We start from the raw sequence: 21,873 nt of genomic DNA on the forward strand, positions 1-21,873 counted from the left end.
TGCGAAGTGCAGCTGTAATCTCCTCATTCTGAGTCTCGTGTGGGCTACGGCCAGTAGGACTGCTGCCATTATACCCAACAAGTGTTGGTACCACCAGGCCGAGGTCACTGCCCTGGAGAGGAAGTGAGCAGTGGCTCTCTTGATGGCTGTGATCTTGACCTACGAGGGAAAGACTCTCTCGGAGCTAGTGTCCCAGATGAGGCCCAGGAAGGTCAGGTTCCGTGCAGGCTGCAGATGGGACTTCTTGGGGTTGATGGTAAACCCCAGGTCATGGAGTGTGTCCATAAGTGCGGAGGAGGTATGGAGAACCGCCTCCTGAGATGTGGCCCGATGAGCCAGTCTTCCAGGTACAGGTAGACGTGGTGGCCCTGGGCCCTGAGGAGGGCTGCCACTGCATTCATTAACCTGGTAAATACACTTTGGCCTCAACTCAGCCCCCAGGATAACACCTTGTATTGGAAATGGCAGCCCATGATCCTGAACCGTAGATAGGAACGATGCGGCTGCCAAATCGGGACGTGTAGATACGCGTCCTTCAGATCCAGGGAGCACATCCATTCTCCCTTGTCCAGTGTCTCTGCAATGAGTGCTGGCGTAACCCATCTTGAATTTTTGCAGAGGAAGGGAGAGGTTGAGGATGTAAAGGTCCAACACAACTCAGAGGCCAGCCTGGTTCTTCTTCTGTATGGCGAAAATCCTGGAATAAAAGCTCAATCCTCTCTGGGAGGCTGGAACTTCTTCCACTGCCTGGCTCACGACGAGCAAACAGATTCCCGCCAACAGAGTTTCTGTCCCAATCTGTGGGACAGGAGGGGAGAAAAGGAAGGGACCGGTAGGCGGTACCTCGTGGAGACGACAGATAGGATCCAGGGGTCCGAAAAATTCTGGTGCCAAAATTGCACGTGAAAGGCAAGCCTGCCCCCCACCGGAGACACGTGGACCCGAAAGGACTCGTCATGCCTTCTTTCCCTCTGCGGCTGTTGCGGAGGAGGGGGATTGCAAAAGGCCCTTGCCCACAGCCCCCCCGCCCTCACTCCCTTTTTCTTGTTTCTGCCGGTGCTGACTCTGAGAAAGGTCAGGTTGTCTGGACCTCAGTTTTTGGAAGCCCCGGAACCCCCCCAAACACCCGCACCTTGTTGGAGCGTTGATGTGACTGGGTGTACACCTTGGGCGTGGCCTTAGTAAGAATAGATAAAGACTTTACGGTTTGCGAGATGTTCTTTTTTTAAAATCTAATTTCTCATCCTTTTTTTAATCTAATTCCTCATCCATGGTGGAGTGGAAGATGTCACTACCCTGGAATGGAAGGTCCAATATGTGTTCCTGGACATCAGGGTTAATCTTGGTAGCCGGAAGCCAGGCCGTCCTTCTCATGTCCGTGGCGATACAGATGGCCCGACAAGAGGTATCGATGTGGGCCACAGTGGACTCCATGATGTCCTGCGCTACCAGCCTGGCTTCTCCTAGGCCTGTCTTGAAGCGTGGCATCCGAGTTGGATTGACGCAGGTGCAAGGAGGCGTTGGAGTACAGCTTTCTCCCGTACGCCTCCAAGATCTTCTCCTCTTTGCCTAGCAGCGTTGAGGATGAGGTGGCCGAGGACGACTGAGGCTTAGAATAGAGTGACGCTGCAGCAATCACCGAGGAGCGGAGCTGTGGATGGGCCGAAAGCAAGAGTGTATCCACCTCCATCTGCCTGTGCTTGGCGTTGAGGTGCCAGTGACAGGTTGGGCCGAGTGTGGCTTGAGCCACCCCTTCTTGGCCAGTGCAACAACATCTTTCTGCATCAGGATCCCCGTTCTGGTAGGGGTTCTTAGGGTGAGGACTTCTGACAAGACCCCCTCCTCGAACTGGTCGACCTCGGGCTGTGGAATATTCTGCCAAATCAGCAAGCATTCATGAAAGGACCTGGGTGAGGACGGCGTGTCGGGGTCCTCCTCCTCATCTGTGTCCACATGAGTGTCCGGTGGGTCCAGAGTTGGTGGTGGAGTACTGGGCACAGTGGGCTGTGGTGTGCAAACCAGAGCCGGTGCCTGCTGTGGAGGCTGGTGAGGAACCACTTGAACTGTGGGAGGTAGGGGAACCCGAATCGAAGGAGCCGGTATGGGCAGCGTGTGCTGAACTGGGACCTGAGGCTTCGGAGCCATATGAGGAATGACTATGGGCGCTGGTGGAGTGACCGGGGGGAGCATGTCCCCGGTAGCATCCTGAAGGATGGCCCCCATTTGAGGGGTCTTCATTAGCTATAGGAACCTCTCGAAGAACCCGTCTTCGAAGGCTGAAGAGGTGGCAGGAGGTATTGACTGAGTGGCTGACAGCTGCTGGGGCACACTGCCTGTGGTGCAGTGGATACCTGCCCTGCACTGCGGATGGATAGGCTGTAGGCCAAGTACCTGGTTGACACCAGTACCACCATGTGACTCGTTCATCCGCCCGCTCCGTTCCTAGGAGTGGCATTGAACGAGCAGCCATTTTGTCTGGCACGGCGGCCATCTTGTCGAGCTGCGTGCCCGAGTCGTGGTGCCTGGCTCACTGGGCCCAGCCTCATCCAAGACGCTAGGTGTTGGAGCATGAGGCCTACCCTGCACCTCAGGCCGAGGCCTGGAAGGCGTATTGCCCTCGGCACAACTGCCAGTAGTGCTGCATATAGGTGCCCCCTCGGACATATTGCCGGTACTAGGGCGTTGCCCCTCAGGTGTAACCGTGGTAAAAGAACTTTGCAGTCCCTCGGCACTGAACCCGGAAAGATCCCGAGACCCCTCGGCCGGAAGCTGGACTAGGCTCGGTACGTGTGCTGGTATGAGAACCCAGGAGGTTCCTCCCGCTCATGCGCATCCTTGGGAAGGAGTCGCCCTTGCTGGGTGCGATGGTAAATAGAGGCCTTGCCTTGAGCCTTGTGCGATGTTTGACGAAGTCCTTTAAGTCCTGCCGAAGCGACTTTTGGAAGAGCTCCCTCCACCGAGCTAACCTGTTCTTCAGTGCTCGTGGAGTCAGTGCGTCGCATGCGGTACAACCCTCCCAGCCGTGGTCAGGGCCAAGGCAGCGGAGGCAAAGAGCGTGGGGATCGGACGCAGGGAAGAGCCTGTCGCAGGCTAGACACCTGCTAAAGCCCGCTGAAGTCGCCATGCGCCGGGGAAGAGCGTGGTGTCGGAGGACCAAGTACCTAATTGACAAAAATAAGACAAAGATAGAAGTAAGTTTCCGGGGAAGAGCACGTGGCATGACATGGCCGAAGCCAAACCCAGGAGCGCTGGTGAAATTGTCCCGTTCCTGTCGACGCGGAAAAGGGGTATGAGGAGTGGCGGCGGTGGGCGGAGTCAGGCGAGTACATGCTCCCAAGGCCCCGCGCGCCTCTAAATTTAGAGGGGAAGAAGATTTTTTTCTGGTGAAAAAGGTCTAGTCTCCCATCCTTAGCGAGGGACGCCCATACAGTATGGAGGAGACGGGACGTAAGAGTAAAAGGTAAGTAAAGTCAATTTCACTTCACTTGGAAACAGTTAATCCAAGAGAAGGTATTTAAACCTTTGAGAAATCCGAAGGACTTCTCTGTGGCACTGCACTGAGGGTGCTGTGTGTCGCAATACAAAAATATGTTGCCTATGGAGTTTGTCAGACTCCAAAACCAAAAGAAACACGGTGTTCAAATCAAAGCAAAATACATGAGAGAGTGAGAAAAAGGTCTCTCACTCTCCAGGAGAAAGATTAAACGTCCTAAAGTCCAGCAAAAGAGCTGGGGCCTCTAAGGTAGAAGGGAATTAACACAGAATTGAGAATTCTCCCTTCCAAGCACCGCTCAGGTTCTTCAGAGATCAGGCAGAGGACCAAGGCTTCAACGGCCTGGCTACTGGGCCACTTCAGTCTTCATCGGATCTTCAGCAGGCTGCTCTACTTTGAGGGATTCAATGATGATCTGAAGAAATGGCTGCAGAGGTCCCCTTCTTATCCAAAATCCAAGCTGGAAGCAAGTCCAAGCACCAATCATAGATTTGCCAAACACCTAGACGTTCTGGCACCAAGGATATGGACTGGAAGTAGACAGTTCCCGCCCCTTCATGGGCCACACACAAAGGTTCACTAGCCTGCGCAGCTTTCCCAGGCAGGGATTTCCTGTTTTGGCAAGGCAGGAAGAAGGCCAAACTACAATATGGCCAAAGAACAAGCAGCAATCTTGTTGCACTGCCATTTTAGGGCACTAACCACGTTTCATAGCTGTTAGGACAGTTTTTCTGAAGTCCAATTAAGGGCTTAGTAAAACCATTCAACTGAGGCAGTACAAGACTCCACTTTTAGTATAAGGCTGTACCACCTAAATACATGGTAGAATAGACAGAGCAGCCAGGCTTATCTTAGGAGGGAGGGAGAGAGGGCAGTAGAATGAGTACAAATGAAATTGTAATACAAATGATCCAAAGAAACACAAACACTGAAACACTATGTATTGTAAAAATAAATGATTTATTTAAATACAGGTAGGCCCAGATAAATCTAGGGGTAAATAATTACTAACACACAGTATAAGTAATCACAATTATTAAAACACCATGCTTGAAGGTGCACAGACCAAAGCATAAACCTTATTTTTAACACCCAACAGTAGTTCCAGGGAAGTCCAAACCTTTTCATACACATTCAGTCTAGGTCACACCTATTCTTGGGGAGTAAAATCCAATGGTTACTACTCACAATTACATTCAGTAATGCAAGAGCAGTAGATCCTACCAGTTGTACAGTACCTCTCAAACAAATCACATAATCAGTAAACTGGACAATATACTTTTTGTGAATAGTGGACCACCTATTCTAGGTGCAGTAAAAACCTCTAACTACTTTTGTGATAACACACAGTTATACTAGGTGAGTAAGACCTAAGGACGTAATATTCAATTACAGATGCTTTAGAGATCAGTGAAACAGATAGAGATACGGAATAACTCTTGTAACTTATTTTTGGATGGCACACAGCTAACACAAGGTAAGTAAAACCCATATACTTTGTGTACCTCACAATGAAGGGGAAAGTAAAACCCAATGTTACACTTTACTGAATGACTCAAAGTTATTCTAGGCAGTGAACAACCTAATACAGACTTATTCAGGACAGGCTAGCTGCAAGTCAGGGGAAGCAAGACCCAGTTGGGGAACACTCATACAATTATCCTAACAGGACTAATCTGGTGATACCAACAGTTGGAGGACACTCATACAATTACACTGCAGGAATAATCTCGTGAAACCAACACTTTACTTTTGGGAAGAGGCACAACCTAATCACAGGAGAGTAAAATACCTTTACATCTACTTTCTATAAAATGGCAAAACGGTTTCCAAGGAAAGAAAGATGTTAACCTTACTTTTGAGAATAGTGCATCACACATTCCAGATAAGTAAGGACTTTTGTACTGTTCACTCTTAGAGTTACAGTTACCAACCAACTCTTTAGAAGTAAGTAACATTTAAACACTTCTTTTTTAGGCAAAAGTCCCAATCCCTTCGAAAGTCTTTCCCTGGTTCTTGGAGCATGAGTGTTCTCATTGGCAGAAGAGGGGTCACTAGGACTAGTGACCAACAGACGGTGTCAGAATAGGTTTTTTAGTAGCAAAAGTCAGAGTTCCTTTAGGAAAACTGGGCAAACAGGCGAGTACTTGACTTCTAGGGTAAAAAGAGGGTCCAGGGGCTTCACAGAAGACACCCTAGCAGGATTCTAGCTGTGGGACTGGGTGCACTGAGGCCTCAACATCACAGAAAACACCACACAGCTACACAGAAATCCGAACAGGCTTATGGTAAGTACATACCTGAGCATTTAAGAAGATTTTGCAGCAGAACTTCAGGATCTGCAGCCAAATACCTGGTCAGTGGATTCCTTGTCGTGGTGACTGAAAACAAGACCTCAGAAGGGACTTTGCAGCAGGGATCGATGAATAAGGCTCTAGGCAAGGTTTCCCTCATGGCTGAATGCGGTTCTGCAGATTTGGCGCCTTTTCAAGGAGCACAGAAGACAGAAAATCGCGGTTCAATTCTCGTCGTTACAAAGGTCCAACAATCTGTTGAGGGGACTTTTCGGACTCGATTCGTGTCTCTGGAGATCCACCAGGATGCCCACAAAGTTTCAGCACGATTCGGAAGACCGTGCACCGCACAGTGGGCTTGAGTTCCCAGGGTATTGCAGCAATGCGTCGGATGGTTGAAAATGCAGGTATTCTTGAGTCTAGTGGGTCACACCAGGCGCTGGGTCGGGGTCGTTGTTTTCAGAGTCCCCAGGTCGATTGGAAGGAAGGGATCCAGCAGGCTCGGGTTACACAGCAGGCTCTGCGGTCGCTGGAAATCGTCTCCGCCGCTTTTCCTTCTCGTATCATCCTCTTCGGTTTAAGTTCCAGTGGTTGACCACTCTTCAGCTTCCAGGTTCGCAGTGTTTATCAGGAATTACAAAACAACTTCGGCATTCTCTCCCTGCATTTTACCAGAAGGGGCAGCGTGCTTGTCCAATCAGGACAGCCAGCCCCCCCACTGGGATTTGTCCCCATTCAGGCAAGGTGTAAGACAAAGGGCTGAGGAGTTTGACGCCTCCCTTGCTTCCTGCCGACACAGACTAGAGCCTGGGCGGGGAGTCCAGGGGACTCCCGCCGAAGGTAAGAATCACACAAAGGAATTTCCCGCCCTGGATGTCGGGGGAAGGAACAAGAAACAACAAGAAACACTAAAAGGCAAAAAAAGAAGGCAGGGGCCATTTTGGTAAAATGAGTGCCCATAGGTGCCTTTGCAGCAGCTGTGAACACAGCCCGCAGTAAAGGTGCACCAAATTAATACAAGGTATCACTGCCACCAGCCATTGAAGGTAAGCTTGTCCCTGTAATATAATTGTTACATTTTTAATGTGACAGCACTCCACATAAGGTGGGGTGTGCTAGCTTCACTTAAAATGTAAAAGGGATCCAAAGATCCGTTCTACCCTTGGTAACAGTATTTCTCTCAAGGTTAGCAAAATAAAGTTAAAAGGGGAGCCCCTACGGCAACACAGCAACAACAGGCACTTCTTGCCAATAAGTTGTTAAAGAGGATAACTTTAAAAAGACACTATGGAGAGTCTTTAAAATGAAACCCATAAAAAGAATTAAAGATTTGAATGTGTAAAAAGGTTCCCACTCTGAGGTATCAAGGAGAACATATCCAACTAGTAAAGCAAAATGTTCTGGGGTTGACCCAGGTCAGGAAGATTCACCAGTTCCGTGAAAATCTTACCCAACACTAGCCATACGCGGTAAATATGAATGTGCACACCTATTATGATGCAAAAATGGTAAAAAGGAACTGCTGTCACCTGCTTGTCTTTAGGTACATATAAAAGTAACAAAAATACCATGTGTAAAAATCTACAGTGATACAAATGTATCACCATTGCACTACACCGTAAGTTGATGTGTGCAATGTTAAAAAGTACAAGAATTCAGAAGGGAAACAGTTTCTAGGTACTGACAGTCTGAACTGATCAGTTTCCCCATAACAATGAGCAAGGGAAGTGAATCTGAAGGTTTCACATAAAATCAGGATAGGCTAAAAACAGAGTAAAAATAATGGGGTTCCATAGGACACTATGTATGGCAAGTTTGCAAAACGAAAATCTTTCCTAACCAGGTCTTCCCCTGGGCACTACAATAGGGTGGTCTCAAAATGCACCCCCAGGCTTGATTCTGAAAATCCCTCTAAGCCTCCTTTAGATCTGCCACACAGAGCCAGTCACCAAAGAGCAAGGTGGTTTGGACCTGTACCAGCCAAATGGAAGGGAAAAGAGAAGACCCGTCAAGAATCGAGAACATGTTCTTTTGCTGTACTGTAAACAACCTCGAAACAAATCACCAGTGTTCCTCTATGAGGGGGGTACTGGATCTACAGCATTCATGAAAAGTAGCTGATTGACTTACTGCCAAAGAGGTGTGTTCTCCTAATGGGGAATAGGAGGGTGACCAGGAGGGGTTTGGGGGGGGATTTGGGGGGGGTAATCGAAATCCCTTTGGGATAACCAAAAATTATTTGAGTCCTTGAAAATGAGAGTCCATGTCTGTGTGTGTTCTAACCCTAATGTCCATTGTCAGAACAGCAGCAATTTTAGACCTGCCTCATGGTCCACAGACAAAATGATGGGCTAAAACAAAATGGCTGGGAGTAAACCTAAAAATAGAACACCGCCGAAGCCCAACCTACCCCATTCAACTTCTCCAAAGTATCTATCATCGCGGTGGGAAGAATGATTCTGTGCCTCAAACCATCCAATTGTCAGGGTGATCTCTGTATGACACAGCTCATCAAGGATGCGGCTAGAGACCTATCACCCTTCATATCCAAGCTTATCAATGCTTCCTTTGCCACTGGCACCATCCCCACTAACCTCAAAAATCATGGGTACTCCCACTCTTGAAAAAAACCACACTAGATCCCTCAACACCCACCATAGGCCAATTACAACAGTCCCTTTTCTTCCAAAAAATATTAGACAAAGTGGCTTACATGCAAATACAAAAATATTTGGAATTACACCACCTGTTAGGATCTAGACAATCAGGCTTCAGTCCACAACATGGAACGGAGACTGCCCTCATCGATCTCAAGACCCAAGTCGATGAGCTTAGAGACAGTGGTAAATCAGCTTTGCTCCTCCTCCTGGACCTTTCAGCTGCGTTCGATTTGGTGGATCATACAATTTTATGTAACCATCTCGACACAGCAGCGCACTTCTCCAAGGATGCCATAACCTGGATTAGATCTTTCCTAAGTGCCAGAACAATGAGGGTCTTCTCGCCCTCAGCAGCGGCAGACCCCATCATCACCTTTGGAGTGCCACAGGGGTCCTTTGTCTCGCCCACACTGTACAATATTTTTACCAAGCCCCTTTTCGATGATCTGGACCATCTCGGCATCACCTACACTAACTATGCAGATGATACTCAGATCCTCCTCCCACTTTCAGGGGATTACGACAAGGATTTGGCCTTGGTGAACATAGTGTACATCATCATCCAGGCATGGATGGCCATGCATGGTCTACGCCTGAATGATGATAAAACAGAACATCATCTTGGGTACCCTTACTAACCTAAAAAAACTAGGACCTGATTATTCCTCACTCATCATTGATGGTAACCTCATTAAGGTAGCACAGGAGGTAAAAACATTCGGTTTATATCTCGACTCGACTCTCTCCTTTTCCAAACAGGCCAACACGCTAGCATCCTCTACGGCCTACACGTGTAACCTTATTAGAACCGGTAAGCCATTTCTCTGCAACAACAGCTGTACAATCCTGACCAGAGCCCTCATCCTGTCCCGTTTGGATTATTGCAACGCCCTTTACATAGGATCTAACAAATCCATCATTAGAAGAATCCAAACCCTACAAAACAATGCCCTCAGAGCGGCACTAGGCATCTCCAGAAGAGAGCACATCTCAGAGCAGACGACAGAATAACTGGCTCTGGACCAATGACAAAATCCTCCTAAAAACTCTGTAGCTTACCCACAAATCTCTTAACAACGCCACCCCTATCTACCTCTCTGAGAGATTCCACAAACGGACATCCCTAAAACCAACCAGATCAGCAAACAGGGAACGCTTGTCCATCCCTAGATTCAAACTATCCACAATTGGAGTTAACAGTTTCCCCGTTAAAGCGGCCAAACTATGGAACTCCCTGCCTCCTATACTGAGAATAGACCAGTCTTACCAAAACTTTAGAACCAATACTTTCTTGTGGCTGAAATCCAACAACCATTAATTCGCACGATGCATAATCCTTTGCCTGTGCGACTGAATTGCAATTAGTAATGCCCACTGGCTATAACCGCAATTTTGTGTACTATGCCCATAATATTTGTAAATATCTGTATATCCTGCTTTTATAAGAAATGTATTTCACTTCATGATTCACTACCGGCTACCCCCATGGCGGTAACTATAATGTTGTACACAATGTCTTGTAATATCTGGAAATATCTGTATGACCTGCTTTGTAAGTAATGTATCTCACTTTATGATTCTCTGTAATTAAGCTTTGCATTTTCTTGTAGCTGCTGCACCCAGATACCCTTGGGTCTGGTGCGCATTATAAATAATAAAACAACCAAACATTAGTGCCCAAATGGCTACCATACTGATGCACTGGAATACTGATGTGGTAGAAATGGCAGAATCCCTGGGGAAGCCAAACTAAATTACAGCTGCCAACAGCCTACTCCACAACACACTTGTAGAGGAGTAGAACTATCCTGAGACCCAAATGGGTGCCTTAAAAGCCTGTATCAATGCCTACTTATACTATGGAAGTACACAAAATGCAGTACTCCAGGTACTACCACTAAAAGGCTGAATATGCTTAGCATTTGACTCAAAAAAGATGTTCATGCTTCCATAAAGTATATATGGTTTGCTTGCTGGTAAAATTCTTAGCTTAACCAATCTGTTTTATTAGGTATACTTACAGGTGTGCACAATCTACTGATTGGCAACCATTCTGTATGTTACCTGTACTTTACGACAGTCCCTTTATCTCCTTCGTGTAAACGTAACAACTCAGCCGCTCCATCAGTAAGTTTGGTAAGACTGTGAAAAACTAGCAGATCCACCAAGTTTAGCGTCTCAGAACCCTTTTCCAGTAACACTCATTAAAAACAACTAAATGGACAACTAACACCATGGCTTTAGAGCAGGAGAGATGGGGGCTCTCTGCAACTGCCATATAGCAGCAGAAACATGTCATACTATTTTAAAATAACAGAGAATCTGGATGTATACATATTGACTGAATGGGGAAATTGTGTCAGAGAAAGGAGGTGTGGATACAGGGCTCACAAAAGCTACTCACGTAGTTGAGATTTTATGAAGGTACCATTTGTATGGTATTCAACCTTGCTGGCGAGTCTGAGGATGACATATGATATGATATGGCATATATAACGCGCCTATACACAAGTGTTTCAAGGTGCGACGAGGCAAGGGAGGGGAAACGGAGGAAGAAAAACCGCGATCCTACTAGGCCAGGTGACCTTGAGATCACGCAAATGCAGGGGGAGGGGAAGTGGAAAGGGGAGGGGCAGTGCAGTACATAGGATAACAGTAAAATAAATAAAGACAATAAATAAAAGCACGGTCAGCTGGTGGCAAGTGCAGGGGTAAGAGCAGACTTCAGGGGCAAGTGCTAGTAGGGGCTAAAGGGATACAGAAACAGTCCCAAGTGCACGGGTTGCCAGAGGGCAGTGCAGGTGTACAACTGGCAGGGAGGGGACCAGGGCTCGAGGTCAGAGGGTAGCCAGGTAACCAGTGCTAATTCAGGTTTGATGCGTGATACATTGGACATTTACTGCAAACAAATCTTTTTTGCAGTAAATGGCAAATACAAGTTTCACTTGCATGGCTGGCCTCTGGGTGGGAGCAGTGCAGCAAATAGAAAGTGTGCTTATGGTGCCATGCACCCTTTTAAAGAAATAACTTTTTTTTTGTCAACCCTTACCATGGGGCGAGTGCATTTCTCTTAGGTAGAGTATGTCAACTAAGGAACTCGCCCTGCAGGTCTAGTTGGTTTTTAAGAATTTGCAAGGGCTGGGATATAAATGAATACTTAATGCATGCATTATACAAGATTTACATCAAGTCTTTCCTAATTTTTCAAAAACAACACCTTCCCTACTTACCCGTATGTTGTCGTCATTGATTGCAGTCCTTTCCCCTTTCCAGCTCAGGCACAGACTAAAGATGGGCGGGATGGCCGAGTAGCCGGGGTTAACAGCCACCACAGCATGGAGTTTGGCTGAGAAAAGAAGTCGTAAAAGCGCGGACTGAGGACTGAAAGCCAGACAATGCCAAACAAGATCATTCATTTTGTTCCAAGTACTTTACATATTGGCAGAACTTCTGGAACCTGCCAACATTTGATTATTCTTTGTAATCTGGTGCACTCAATAATATCATCCATTTGATTGCTCAGCGAATTAAATGCTTGCTGCTTAGACCTGTATTGAATTATCAAGCCATTAGTTGGAACCACATCAAAGCAAACTTTTGGGAGGTAGAACATGGGTAAATTGGGTAATGGTAACACAGGGGCTGCACATCACAGCCAGTCAATGTTATTTAAAACCAGCCCTCTCTGACAAACGGGCATCTTGCATGAGCTACAACCTAAAACACATTCAACACTGCTTCCCTACACTACTTTGTCGGTCTCAGAGCAGTGCATACCCTTATACTGACCCAGCTAGAGACGTCTGATACCAGAGGGCTATCATAAGGGAACTACTCAAACTTGTATCATTTACTGTATCAAAGACAGAGTATAGTTTATGCCAGAAAGTCAAGGGGCAAATGTGTATGAAAGGAGAGGCCCCATCCAACAGTTTTATGTGCAGATAAAATAATGTACAATCAGTTGGTGCTACTAGTATGCATACTAAATCCCCCGGAAATGCATTAATAATGAGCACCATTGAAGCCTAGCCAATTGCCTTCTCTAACGACACTGGGAGGAAATGTCCTCAGCTACTCGTAACAAGGAGCCTGAGGTCATCATGGGCCCATAAGATCTGACCCCGATTTTATCTTGTTTTCTAACTTGTATTCTGTTCCTTTGATCTAAGGAGGAACGATGGACTTGTACTGTTAAAGTTTTTTTTCTCTAGAAAGATGATATAGAAGGGAATTAACTAATGTAAATGGTTAGAAGAACAAGTTACTTTCTTACCTGGTAACGTTCTTTCGATGGGATGGTCCGACGACGTATTCCATATCTATGACATGTAATCACCACAGCTGTGCTGCTTCGGAAACTTTTTCGGCGTCTGCGTCCTGCGTCGATGCGCCGTCGTCGAGGACATCCTCCGACATCCGACGTCATCCGATGTGATAAGTAGGACGCACGACGCCCATAGCCTCAGTTGCAGTTTTTTCCCCCAGAACATGTGACATAAATCAACTGCCAGTCAGACACAAAGCCTTGCGGAACGTAAGCTGCAATCGCAAAAGAAATTCTGCAGCGGGGAAGGCAGGGCGGGAGCGATATGGAATACGTCGTCGGACCATCCCATCGAAAGAACGTTACCAGGTAAGAAAGTAACTTGTTCTTCGAGGGGATTGGGTCCTCCGACGTATTCCATATCTATGACAGACTCCCAAAGCAGTACCAAAAGCAAGGAGGAGGGAAAGAATTTAGAATCAAAATTTAGAATAGCCAATCAAATAGCAGAGCAAAGGACCGCCTTGCCGAAGGCCAGATCCTGTGCTCGGATGGAATCGAGGGAGTAGTGACGTACAAATGTATGTACTGAAGCCCAGGTGGCTGCATCACAGATGTTGCGAACAGGAACACCCCTCTGCAGGGCAGTAGACGCAGCCATACCCCTGGTAGAATGGGCCCGCAAGCCAGCCGGTGGGTCCTTACCCGCCAAGCGGTAGCACTCCGAGATGGCCAAAATAATCCAGCGAGACAAAGTCTTTCGTCACAGCTTGACCCAAACGCTTCCCAGCGTAACCAATAAAGAGTTGATCATCCACTCTGACCCGGGACATGCGTGAAACATAAAAGCTCAAAGCTCTCCTAGGATCAAGCCTATGGAGCCTCTCCTCTTCCTTACCAGGATGCGGAGGAGGATAGAATGCCGGAAGAACAACCTTCTGGGCCAAATGAAATTCCGTCACCACCTTCGGAAGAAAAGAAGGACGAACTCTAAGGACAACCCTGTCCTTGAGAAATACAGTGAAGGGAGGCTTAACTGAAAGTGCCTGTAACTCACTCACTCTGCAAGCGGAAGTAACCGCAACTAAAAACACAGTTTTCAGAGTTAACAGCCTCAAAGGGCAAGAATGTAAAGGCTCAAACGGAGCACCCATAAGAAACTTAAGAACAAGGTTTAAATCCCAACCGGGCACCAGGAAAGGTGACGGAGGGAACACATTAGTGAGCCCTTTTAGGAACTGTGAAATCAAAGGGATTTTAAAGTAAGAACATTCTTCAGACGAGCGCTTAAAGATGGACAGCGCCGCCAGGTAACCCTTAACGGTACCCACTTGCAAGCCCCTGTGGGCCAAAGAAAGTAAAAAGGACAGAACCATGGGGATGTCACATGCAAAAGGATCCACATTCTGAACTCTGCACCAGTCGCAGAACTTACGCCAACGGCAACGGTACAGAGACTTTGTTGCTGGCCTTCGGGCCGAAAGCAACACCTCCATCACGTCCTCAGGGAGGTCCCAATCCTTTTACCTCAACCTTTCAGAAGCCAAGCGTGAAGGTTGAGGGATCTGACCTCTGGATGGAGAACCTGACCCCCCTCCCGTGAGAGCAGATCGTCTCGGTAGGGAAGACGACGTGGAGGGCAGATGGATAAGTCGAGAAGGTCCGGGTACCACGTCCTCCGAGCCCACGCCGGGGCAATGAGGATCATCCGGGAACCGAACTTCCGTAACCTCCGCAGCACTTGCGGGATGACGGGGACTGGAGGAAACGCGTACAGCAGCGGGAATGACCACTCCACCACGAACGCGTCTCCTAAGGCTCCTTTTGGAGGAAATTCCCGCGAGCAAAACCTTTCGCACTTCCGGTTGACACTGGAGGCGAAGAGATCCACTTGAGGGGTCCCCCAAAGGGCGAAGATCTCCAGGAGAATCTCCTGAGCCAACTCCCACTCGTGAGAGATCGCGCTCTGCCTGCTCAGAGCGTCCGCCGTCACGTTTTCGGCTCCGGCCAGATGAACTGCCGAGATCGAAACTTCCTGCTGGATGGCCCAGAACTCGAGCTGCATCGCCTCCCTGCACAGAGGAAGTGACCCTGCCCCCCCTTTTTGTTGAGGTAGTGCATGGCCACTGTGTTGTCCGTCAGGATCAGGACATTCTTCCCTCGCACAGACGGCAGAAAAGCCTTCAGGGCTAGCCTGACGGCCCTCAGCTGCAACAGATTGATATGGAGTCTGGACTCCGACGGAGACCAACGACCGCTGACTGTCAGCCCGTTGGCATGAGCTCCCCATCCCGTGAGGATGCATCCGTCACGATCGTCACCTCCGGCCAGGGAAGCCAAAACGGAGCCCCCTTCATCAAGTTGCCTTCGACGGCCCACCACAGAAGGTCCCGGGCGACCGAGGACGGCACCTGAATCGAGTCCGAAATCCTGCCGGAGGACTGCGACCATTGCGTCTTGAGTGCCCACTGCAAAGATCTCATCCGCAGGCGAGCCTCTGGCACCAGAAGAATGCAGGATGCCATGAGGCCGAGCAACCTCAAGAACTCGAACGCTGGGAGCGTCTGGGCATGCTGAAACTTGTGCACCATCTGCTGAATGTGAAGAGCCCTCACCTGGGGAGGAAAACACTGCCCCAGGGAAGTGTCGAGCACCGCTCCGATGTACTGGAGCCGCTGTGTTGGCGTCAAATGGGACTTCTTTAAATTGAGGGAGAAGCCCAGCCTGTGAAGGGAGCGACAGGTGACCGATAGATGATCCAGGACTTGCTCGGGAGAGCTCCCCCTGATCAACCAATCGTCCAGGTAGGGGTAGACGTGAATCCCCCCTTGCCTGAGATGCGCTGGCACCACCACCATGAGCTTGGTGAAAACCCTCGGGGCGGAGGTCAATCCGAACGGCAGGACCCGAAACTGAAAGTGCGAGTCGCCAACCGCGAACCTCAGGTACTTCTTGTGCTTGGGATGGATCGGCACATGGAAGTAAGCATCCTTGAGGTCGAGTGACACCAACCAGTCCTGAAGCTGAAGGGCCTGGAGGACTTGAGAGAGAGTAACCATCTTGAACTTGTCCTTCCTGAGGAGTTTGCTCAAACCGCGCAAGTCCATGATGGGTCTCAATCCCCCGTCTTTCTTCGAAATCAAAAAATAAGGGGAATACCATCCCTTGTTCATCTCCGCTACAGGCACCAGTTCTATGGCGCCTTTCTCCAGCAGGGCTTGAATTTCCTGCGCAAGGAGCGGATCCGGACTCTGCAAAGAGAGGATCCCCGGTGGATTGTCGCGAGGCCTGTGCCGAAAAGGAAGACAGTAGCCGTGGGTTATGATCTCCAGAACCCACACATCTGAAGTAATGGCTTGCCACTCTACAAGATGCTGCGCCAGCCTTCCCCCAACCGGCGAACCATGGGACATGGCCTCACGACAGAGTGGGAGCGGCTGCGGCGTTACCTGAGGGCAAAGAGGCAACTGCCCGAGCGGCCTTGGCACCACGTGTACCCTGTCGTCCACCTCTGGTACCCCTGCGTTGGCCTGTTTGACTGCCGGCTCCTCTCGCTTTACTGAAGGAAGAGTAATAGCGAAAGGAACCACCCCTCCACTGCTGTCCCCTAGGACGAAAAGGCGGAGGTTGGCGAACTGCAGCGCCCAACGACTTCGCTGCAGCTTTTGAGGTCTGCAACCTCTCAAGGCTCTCGTCAGCCTTGCTGCCAAAAAGGCGTTCACCGTCAAAGGGCATGTTGAGGAGCCGGGACTGCACATCAGGCGCAAACCCCGACTTCCGCAACCACGCAAACCTGCGTATCACGGTGCTCGCCGCCATGCACCTACTGACGCATTCAGCTAAATCCAAACCCGACTGAACGGACTCACACATGGCATCCTTACCATCCTGGACCATAGCAAGGAAACCATCATGTTCATCCCCTTCGGGAACATGTTCAGCCGCTAACGCAACACAGTTCCACAGAGTGTGCGTGAAACGTGACAAGGCACAAATGGAGTTGGCCGCCTGAAGCGCCATACCACCAGAAGAAAACACTTTCTTCGCCCAGCCATCAAAACGTTTGTCGTCCCTATCAGGAGGGATGGTAGGGTACGACGCCTGCTTCGCCGGGGCCGTGGCCGCCTGCACCACCAAACTCTCCGGAGTGGGGTGCCTGGTCAAGTAGCAGGGGTCGCCACTGGCTGGACGGTATTTCCGCGACAAGGATCTGCCCACCGCCGGGAGACTCTCCGGAGCAGTCCAAGCCGCCGCCACCCTTCTCTGTAAAGCCATATGGAACGGCAGAACCGGGTCAGTTGGGGGACCAACATCAAGGATGTCCGTCAGATCATCCTGCACAAACTCCCCTGGGGGAGCAGACCATCCCAAGTACTCAGAAACCCTAGCCATAAGGCGCCGGTACGAGGAATCCGCATGAGAGCCAGGCTCAGGCCTACAAAACTCCACCTCCGGAGAGGTGTCCAGTCCACTGGCATCATGCAGTGACTGTCTCAACTCGTCAAACTGACTATGGCCCGAGACAATGTCATCCGGAACCTGACTAGGAACCAGGCCATCCGAATCCTCATCCGCCTCTGAAATATAGTCCAGGTGGCGAAAAGAAGGCACTCGAGAGTGCTTGCTCTTAACCAGAGCCTTCCTAGGGGGTCCACCCGTGCCCTGGGGTACCTCCGACACGAAAGGCGTCGATGGCGTCGAGCGAATCGGCGCCAGCGCCGAGAGAACCGGCATCGGCGCCGAGAGGATCGGCGTCGAGGAAATCGGCGTCGACGTCAGATGCAGCGCCTCCAGAATCGGCGGCGTCGACACAGCCCTCGAGGCCGGAGCCCCGAGCGTGTCCCTCGACGACCTGAGCGTCGACGGCATCGACGACTTCCCCGGAGCCAGAGCCTCGAGAAAGCCTGTCGACGCCCTTGACGCCACAGACGTCGATGCCTTCTTCGAAGACCTCACAGGTGCACACGGTCTCGAACGCGTCGAGGACCGGGACCTCCTGGAACGGGTACGTCGAGAACGAGACCCCTTGTCCGAACGGGACCTCTCCCGTGACTCGTGCCGACCACTCTTGCGAGCGGTGTCTCTCGACCTCACACGACCGACCCCACTCGGGGGCGCGGACGGCTGAGTACCCTGCGACTCAAGAATCGCCAACATCTTCTTCCCGAAGGAAGCCCATTCCTCCGGCGTCGCACGGCCGGAGGGGTAAGCGACGTACCGGGCAGAGCCCTCCGAAGAGGACCTGGAAGACGACCGATGTCGGCGCTTCCGAGAATGCCTCGAAGAGGCAGAGGAGTGGCGAGACCGACTCCTAGAAGGAGACCCACGAGACTTCCGACGATGACACGGAGAGTCACCCCTCGAATCATCCGTCGAAAGCCCCGCAGACTTCGACTTCCGGGGCTTGGACACCCGACCTACCGACAACTTCTTCTTACGTTCGCGTAAGGCTTTGGACGTGAGCGACTGGCAGTCGATACAGTCATCCGTGTCGTGGGCCTCCCCGAGGCACCAGAGGCAGGCGTCATGCGAGTCCGTCACCGACATCTTGGACCCACACTCCCCGCACTTCTTGAAACCCGGACGCGGGGTCGAAGACGAAGTAGACATCTTCAGAAGGAATTTCACAAACGAACAGGTTCGAAGAACCGAGAAGAACAGAACTCCAAAGAGTCGAGGCGTTTAAACCGAGAAACACGAAGCAACACGTTGCGGAAAAAACGGAACTGAGGCTATGGGCGTCGTGCGTCCTACTTATCACATCGGATGACGTCGGAGGAGGTCCTCGACGACGGCGCATCGACGTCATCGACGCAGACGCCGAAAAAGTTTCCGAAGCAGCACAGCTGTGGTGATTACATGTCATAGATATGGAATACGTCGGAGGACCCAATCCCCTCGAATAACTTGTTTATATCATGTTATCATTGTGAATAAGTTTAACCAATAAACATTTTGAAGAAAAAATAATAATAATGAGCACCATCAAGGGTCCTGAGATCTGGACTAAAGGACAGAGGTAATAAAACTGTGTAGAGTCCAGTTTGGCAGTAGTGGTGGGTTAATCGTTTAAAAAAAGCTTTTTTTATTTTGCATTTCATACATTCTCTTTTAATCCTTCCCCCTCCTCTGACTTTTATCCCTTTGTCGGTTAGAGTAAACATTGGTTTTGTTTGGATATAAAATTGATTTTCTGTAGATGTCTAGGGGACTGATGCTTTGATGTATAACACTTAAGCAATTGAATGGGGCAGTATTCAGTCAGTAAGGGAAGTGCATACAAGTGAATGACTGAATTGTTATTTATCGGTTCTTCCTTTCCCTTATAAATAGAAATATTACCCGAAGGGAAGGGATAATCGCAATTGTCCAATTTTTACTTCAGTCTAAACACTTATATGGAGGAAATCAAAAAATAAGTGGGAAACGTCAGACTGAAAAAGCAAAACTTTCCGTTTGACTGAAGAAAACATATATACAAACATATTCACTTCTCTTGCTTCACACATTGGGGATTATTTTATTTGAACATTTGTTTAGCGCTGGCCCAACCCAGGGGTTCTTGGATCACCTTACATGGTTCTAAGTTTGAAAAGGTGGAAGCTGCAAAATGAAGTTACAAAATGTTTTCGGGAAAGGATAGGAAGCTTAGGATAGACACGTGTAGCACTGGAGGAGGGCAGGGTTATGCGTTTGGAAGCAGGTATGTTTTGAGGGTCTTTCTGAAAGTGGTCTTGGAGGGTGCAGTGAATATGTGAAGAGGTAGGGTGTTCATTGCATTGGGTAAATGCTTGTTTATGTGTGCATGCGAGTTTGTAGAGTTGAATGTGTAGAAAGTGTTAGCTGGCCCGCGGGTGGTGGGTTTGAGTTTGTAATGAAGATAAGATGGAGTTTTGAGCGTTTGCATCAAGCAGAGCCCAGCTGAAGAAATGGCCATCAAATGCCCACTTGTAAAATACAAAAATGGCTTAAAATACTACCGTTTGCAAATGGGCAGCATAAACTGAAACGCATAGCTTCATTAACAATCTCAAGTGGCATTGGCCAAAAATGAGGTCAGAGATACACAGTTATGGGATGATGGATGTGGTAGTATTTCTGACAGCTATCCTGGAGTACATGTAATTCCCCACAGGAGATCCGTAAAAGGAAAGGCCTCTAGGTGTCATTAAATCAATGTTCTAGGTTATACTTGGAAGGAAAGTGCCTATATGGATGAGAAAAATCTCTCCAATCAGGCCTTAACTCATGCCTCTGCCATTTTGCGATATCCCAGGTCAGTCTACGAAAGACCAAAAACCAATAGCAGTTTCAAAGTAATTTTATTCCAGCCCTTCATAATCTATACCTGTTCCTCTCTCGATCAGCAAGGCATAGTACAGGTGAGTGGCTTCAGCTAAACCCGCCTCCACAATTGGCTTTGTGAACGGCAGTAGCTGTAGAGAAAGGGGGCAGAGAGAAAATACACCAATAGTCAGCAAAGTGAATACAGTCAATAAGAGCACAATACATCAAGTAAATGACCCACATCTTGGACATTATCAGAATGCAATGAAATCATTATTCCAATGATGTGTCCTGTGCATTAACAGAGGTGTCTGATGGGATGGTTCTCAAATACTTGCATGATAACCATCTACCCCTAAATACTAATGGTTAGCAATTATTTTTATATTATAATGAAATCACCCACCCCCCACACAGTGCTATAGATAAGTAGTTCTTCAGACCTTTTATTCCATAAAAACAGGCAAATGTTCCCAAGAAAAAGTAGGAAACATTGTATACACAATGGTGCTCCCAGCTTCAACCCATGCAACTCCATATAGTTTACGATCAGAAGTGCAAGTAGAGTGGTATCATAGGAAACATTCACTATTACAGACTCATTTGTAGAGGAACCTCAAGGAAAATATTCACCTTAATTGGCATGAATTACTAGTTGCAAAGACATATGGACTACAAAAACATACTAATGTTTTTTACTTGAAAAAAAATACCCCACTAGGAATCTGAATTACTTTTCTTAATCCATAAAGAATAGTTTTACATTCAAATGGCGAGTCAACACTCCCCCTCCTTTTTCTGACACTCCCCCTCTTTTTTCTGAATCCTATCTGGTGCCCTGTTCACACATTTCTTATATTCGATCAGTAATTTCTATATTCAACACAAGGGGTGGCCAATTAAAATCATCTGGGTCTCCAGAGGGTGTCTGCATTCAAACACAACATTGTGTTGCAGAAGGCATGCTCCTCTGTAACAATCAGATATCCATAGTTGATACTCATAAAATGAATGGTGCTGAAGTGTAAGATCATTGCAAGGAGGAGGAAGCCAGGAGTTGTGTAACACGCCGCGTCCAGGACCAAAGGTAATATCTTTGTACCAGCTTCCTTCAAGGTCGTTCTTCTGGATCTTGGCTTACTTAAAGCTTTCATCAAAATTCTGAAACTAAACTCAGAATTCCACAGCACTGGACATGGGACCAAACATTTAGATGAACAAGTTACTCTTACCTGGTAACATTCTTTCGATGGGATGGCCCGACGACGTATTCCATATTTATGACAGTAATCACCACAGCTGTGCTGCTTCGGAAAATCTTTCCGCGTCTGCGTCCTGCGTCGATGACGTCGATACACTGTCCTCGAGGGCCTCCGTCAAGCCGACGCCACCTGATGTTATAAGTAGGCCGCACGACACCCGTAGCCTCAGTTGTAGTTTTTTTCCCAGAATGTGTGGCACCAATCTTCTGCCAGTAGGACCACAGAAAGCCTTACGGAAACATAAGCTGCAATCGCATAAGAAATTCTGTAGCGGGGAAGGCAGGGAGGGAGCGATATGGAATACGTCGTCGGACCATCCCATCGAAAGAAGGTTACCAGGTAAGAGTAACTTGTTCTTTGAGGGGATTGGGTCCTCTAACGTATTCCATATCTATGACAGACCCCCAAAGCAGTACCAACGTAAGGAGGTGGGAAAAGAATTTAGAATACACAAAAAATAAAGGACCACCTTGCCAAAGGCCAGATCCTGCCCATGGATAGAATCTAGGGAGTAGTGACGTACACAAGTATGAACCGAAGCCCAAGTGGCTGCATCACAGATGTTACGAATAGGAACACCCCTCTGCAGGGCAGTAGAGGCAGCCATAGC

At 48.6% G+C, this 21,873-nt stretch overlaps 1 protein-coding gene across 1 annotated transcript in view; it reads right to left on the reverse strand.

Moving 5' to 3' along the window:
• The window catches only part of THOC5 (THO complex subunit 5), a 476,028-nt gene that overhangs the window by 59,647 nt on the left and 394,508 nt on the right, over positions 1-21,873 (reverse strand). The window contains exons 17-18 of the mRNA XM_069619274.1: positions 20,063-20,150; positions 11,678-11,793 (exon numbers count right to left, since the gene is read on the reverse strand). Coding sequence (XP_069475375.1) covers positions 11,678-11,793; positions 20,063-20,150 — 204 coding nt within the window. The remainder of the gene's footprint in view (positions 1-11,677; positions 11,794-20,062; positions 20,151-21,873) is intronic.

The sequence above is a fragment of the Ambystoma mexicanum genome, chromosome 10, assembly GCF_040938575.1.
Source record: "Ambystoma mexicanum isolate Mex_15411 chromosome 10, UKY_AmexF1_1, whole genome shotgun sequence".
NCBI lineage: Eukaryota > Metazoa > Chordata > Amphibia > Caudata > Ambystomatidae > Ambystoma > Ambystoma mexicanum.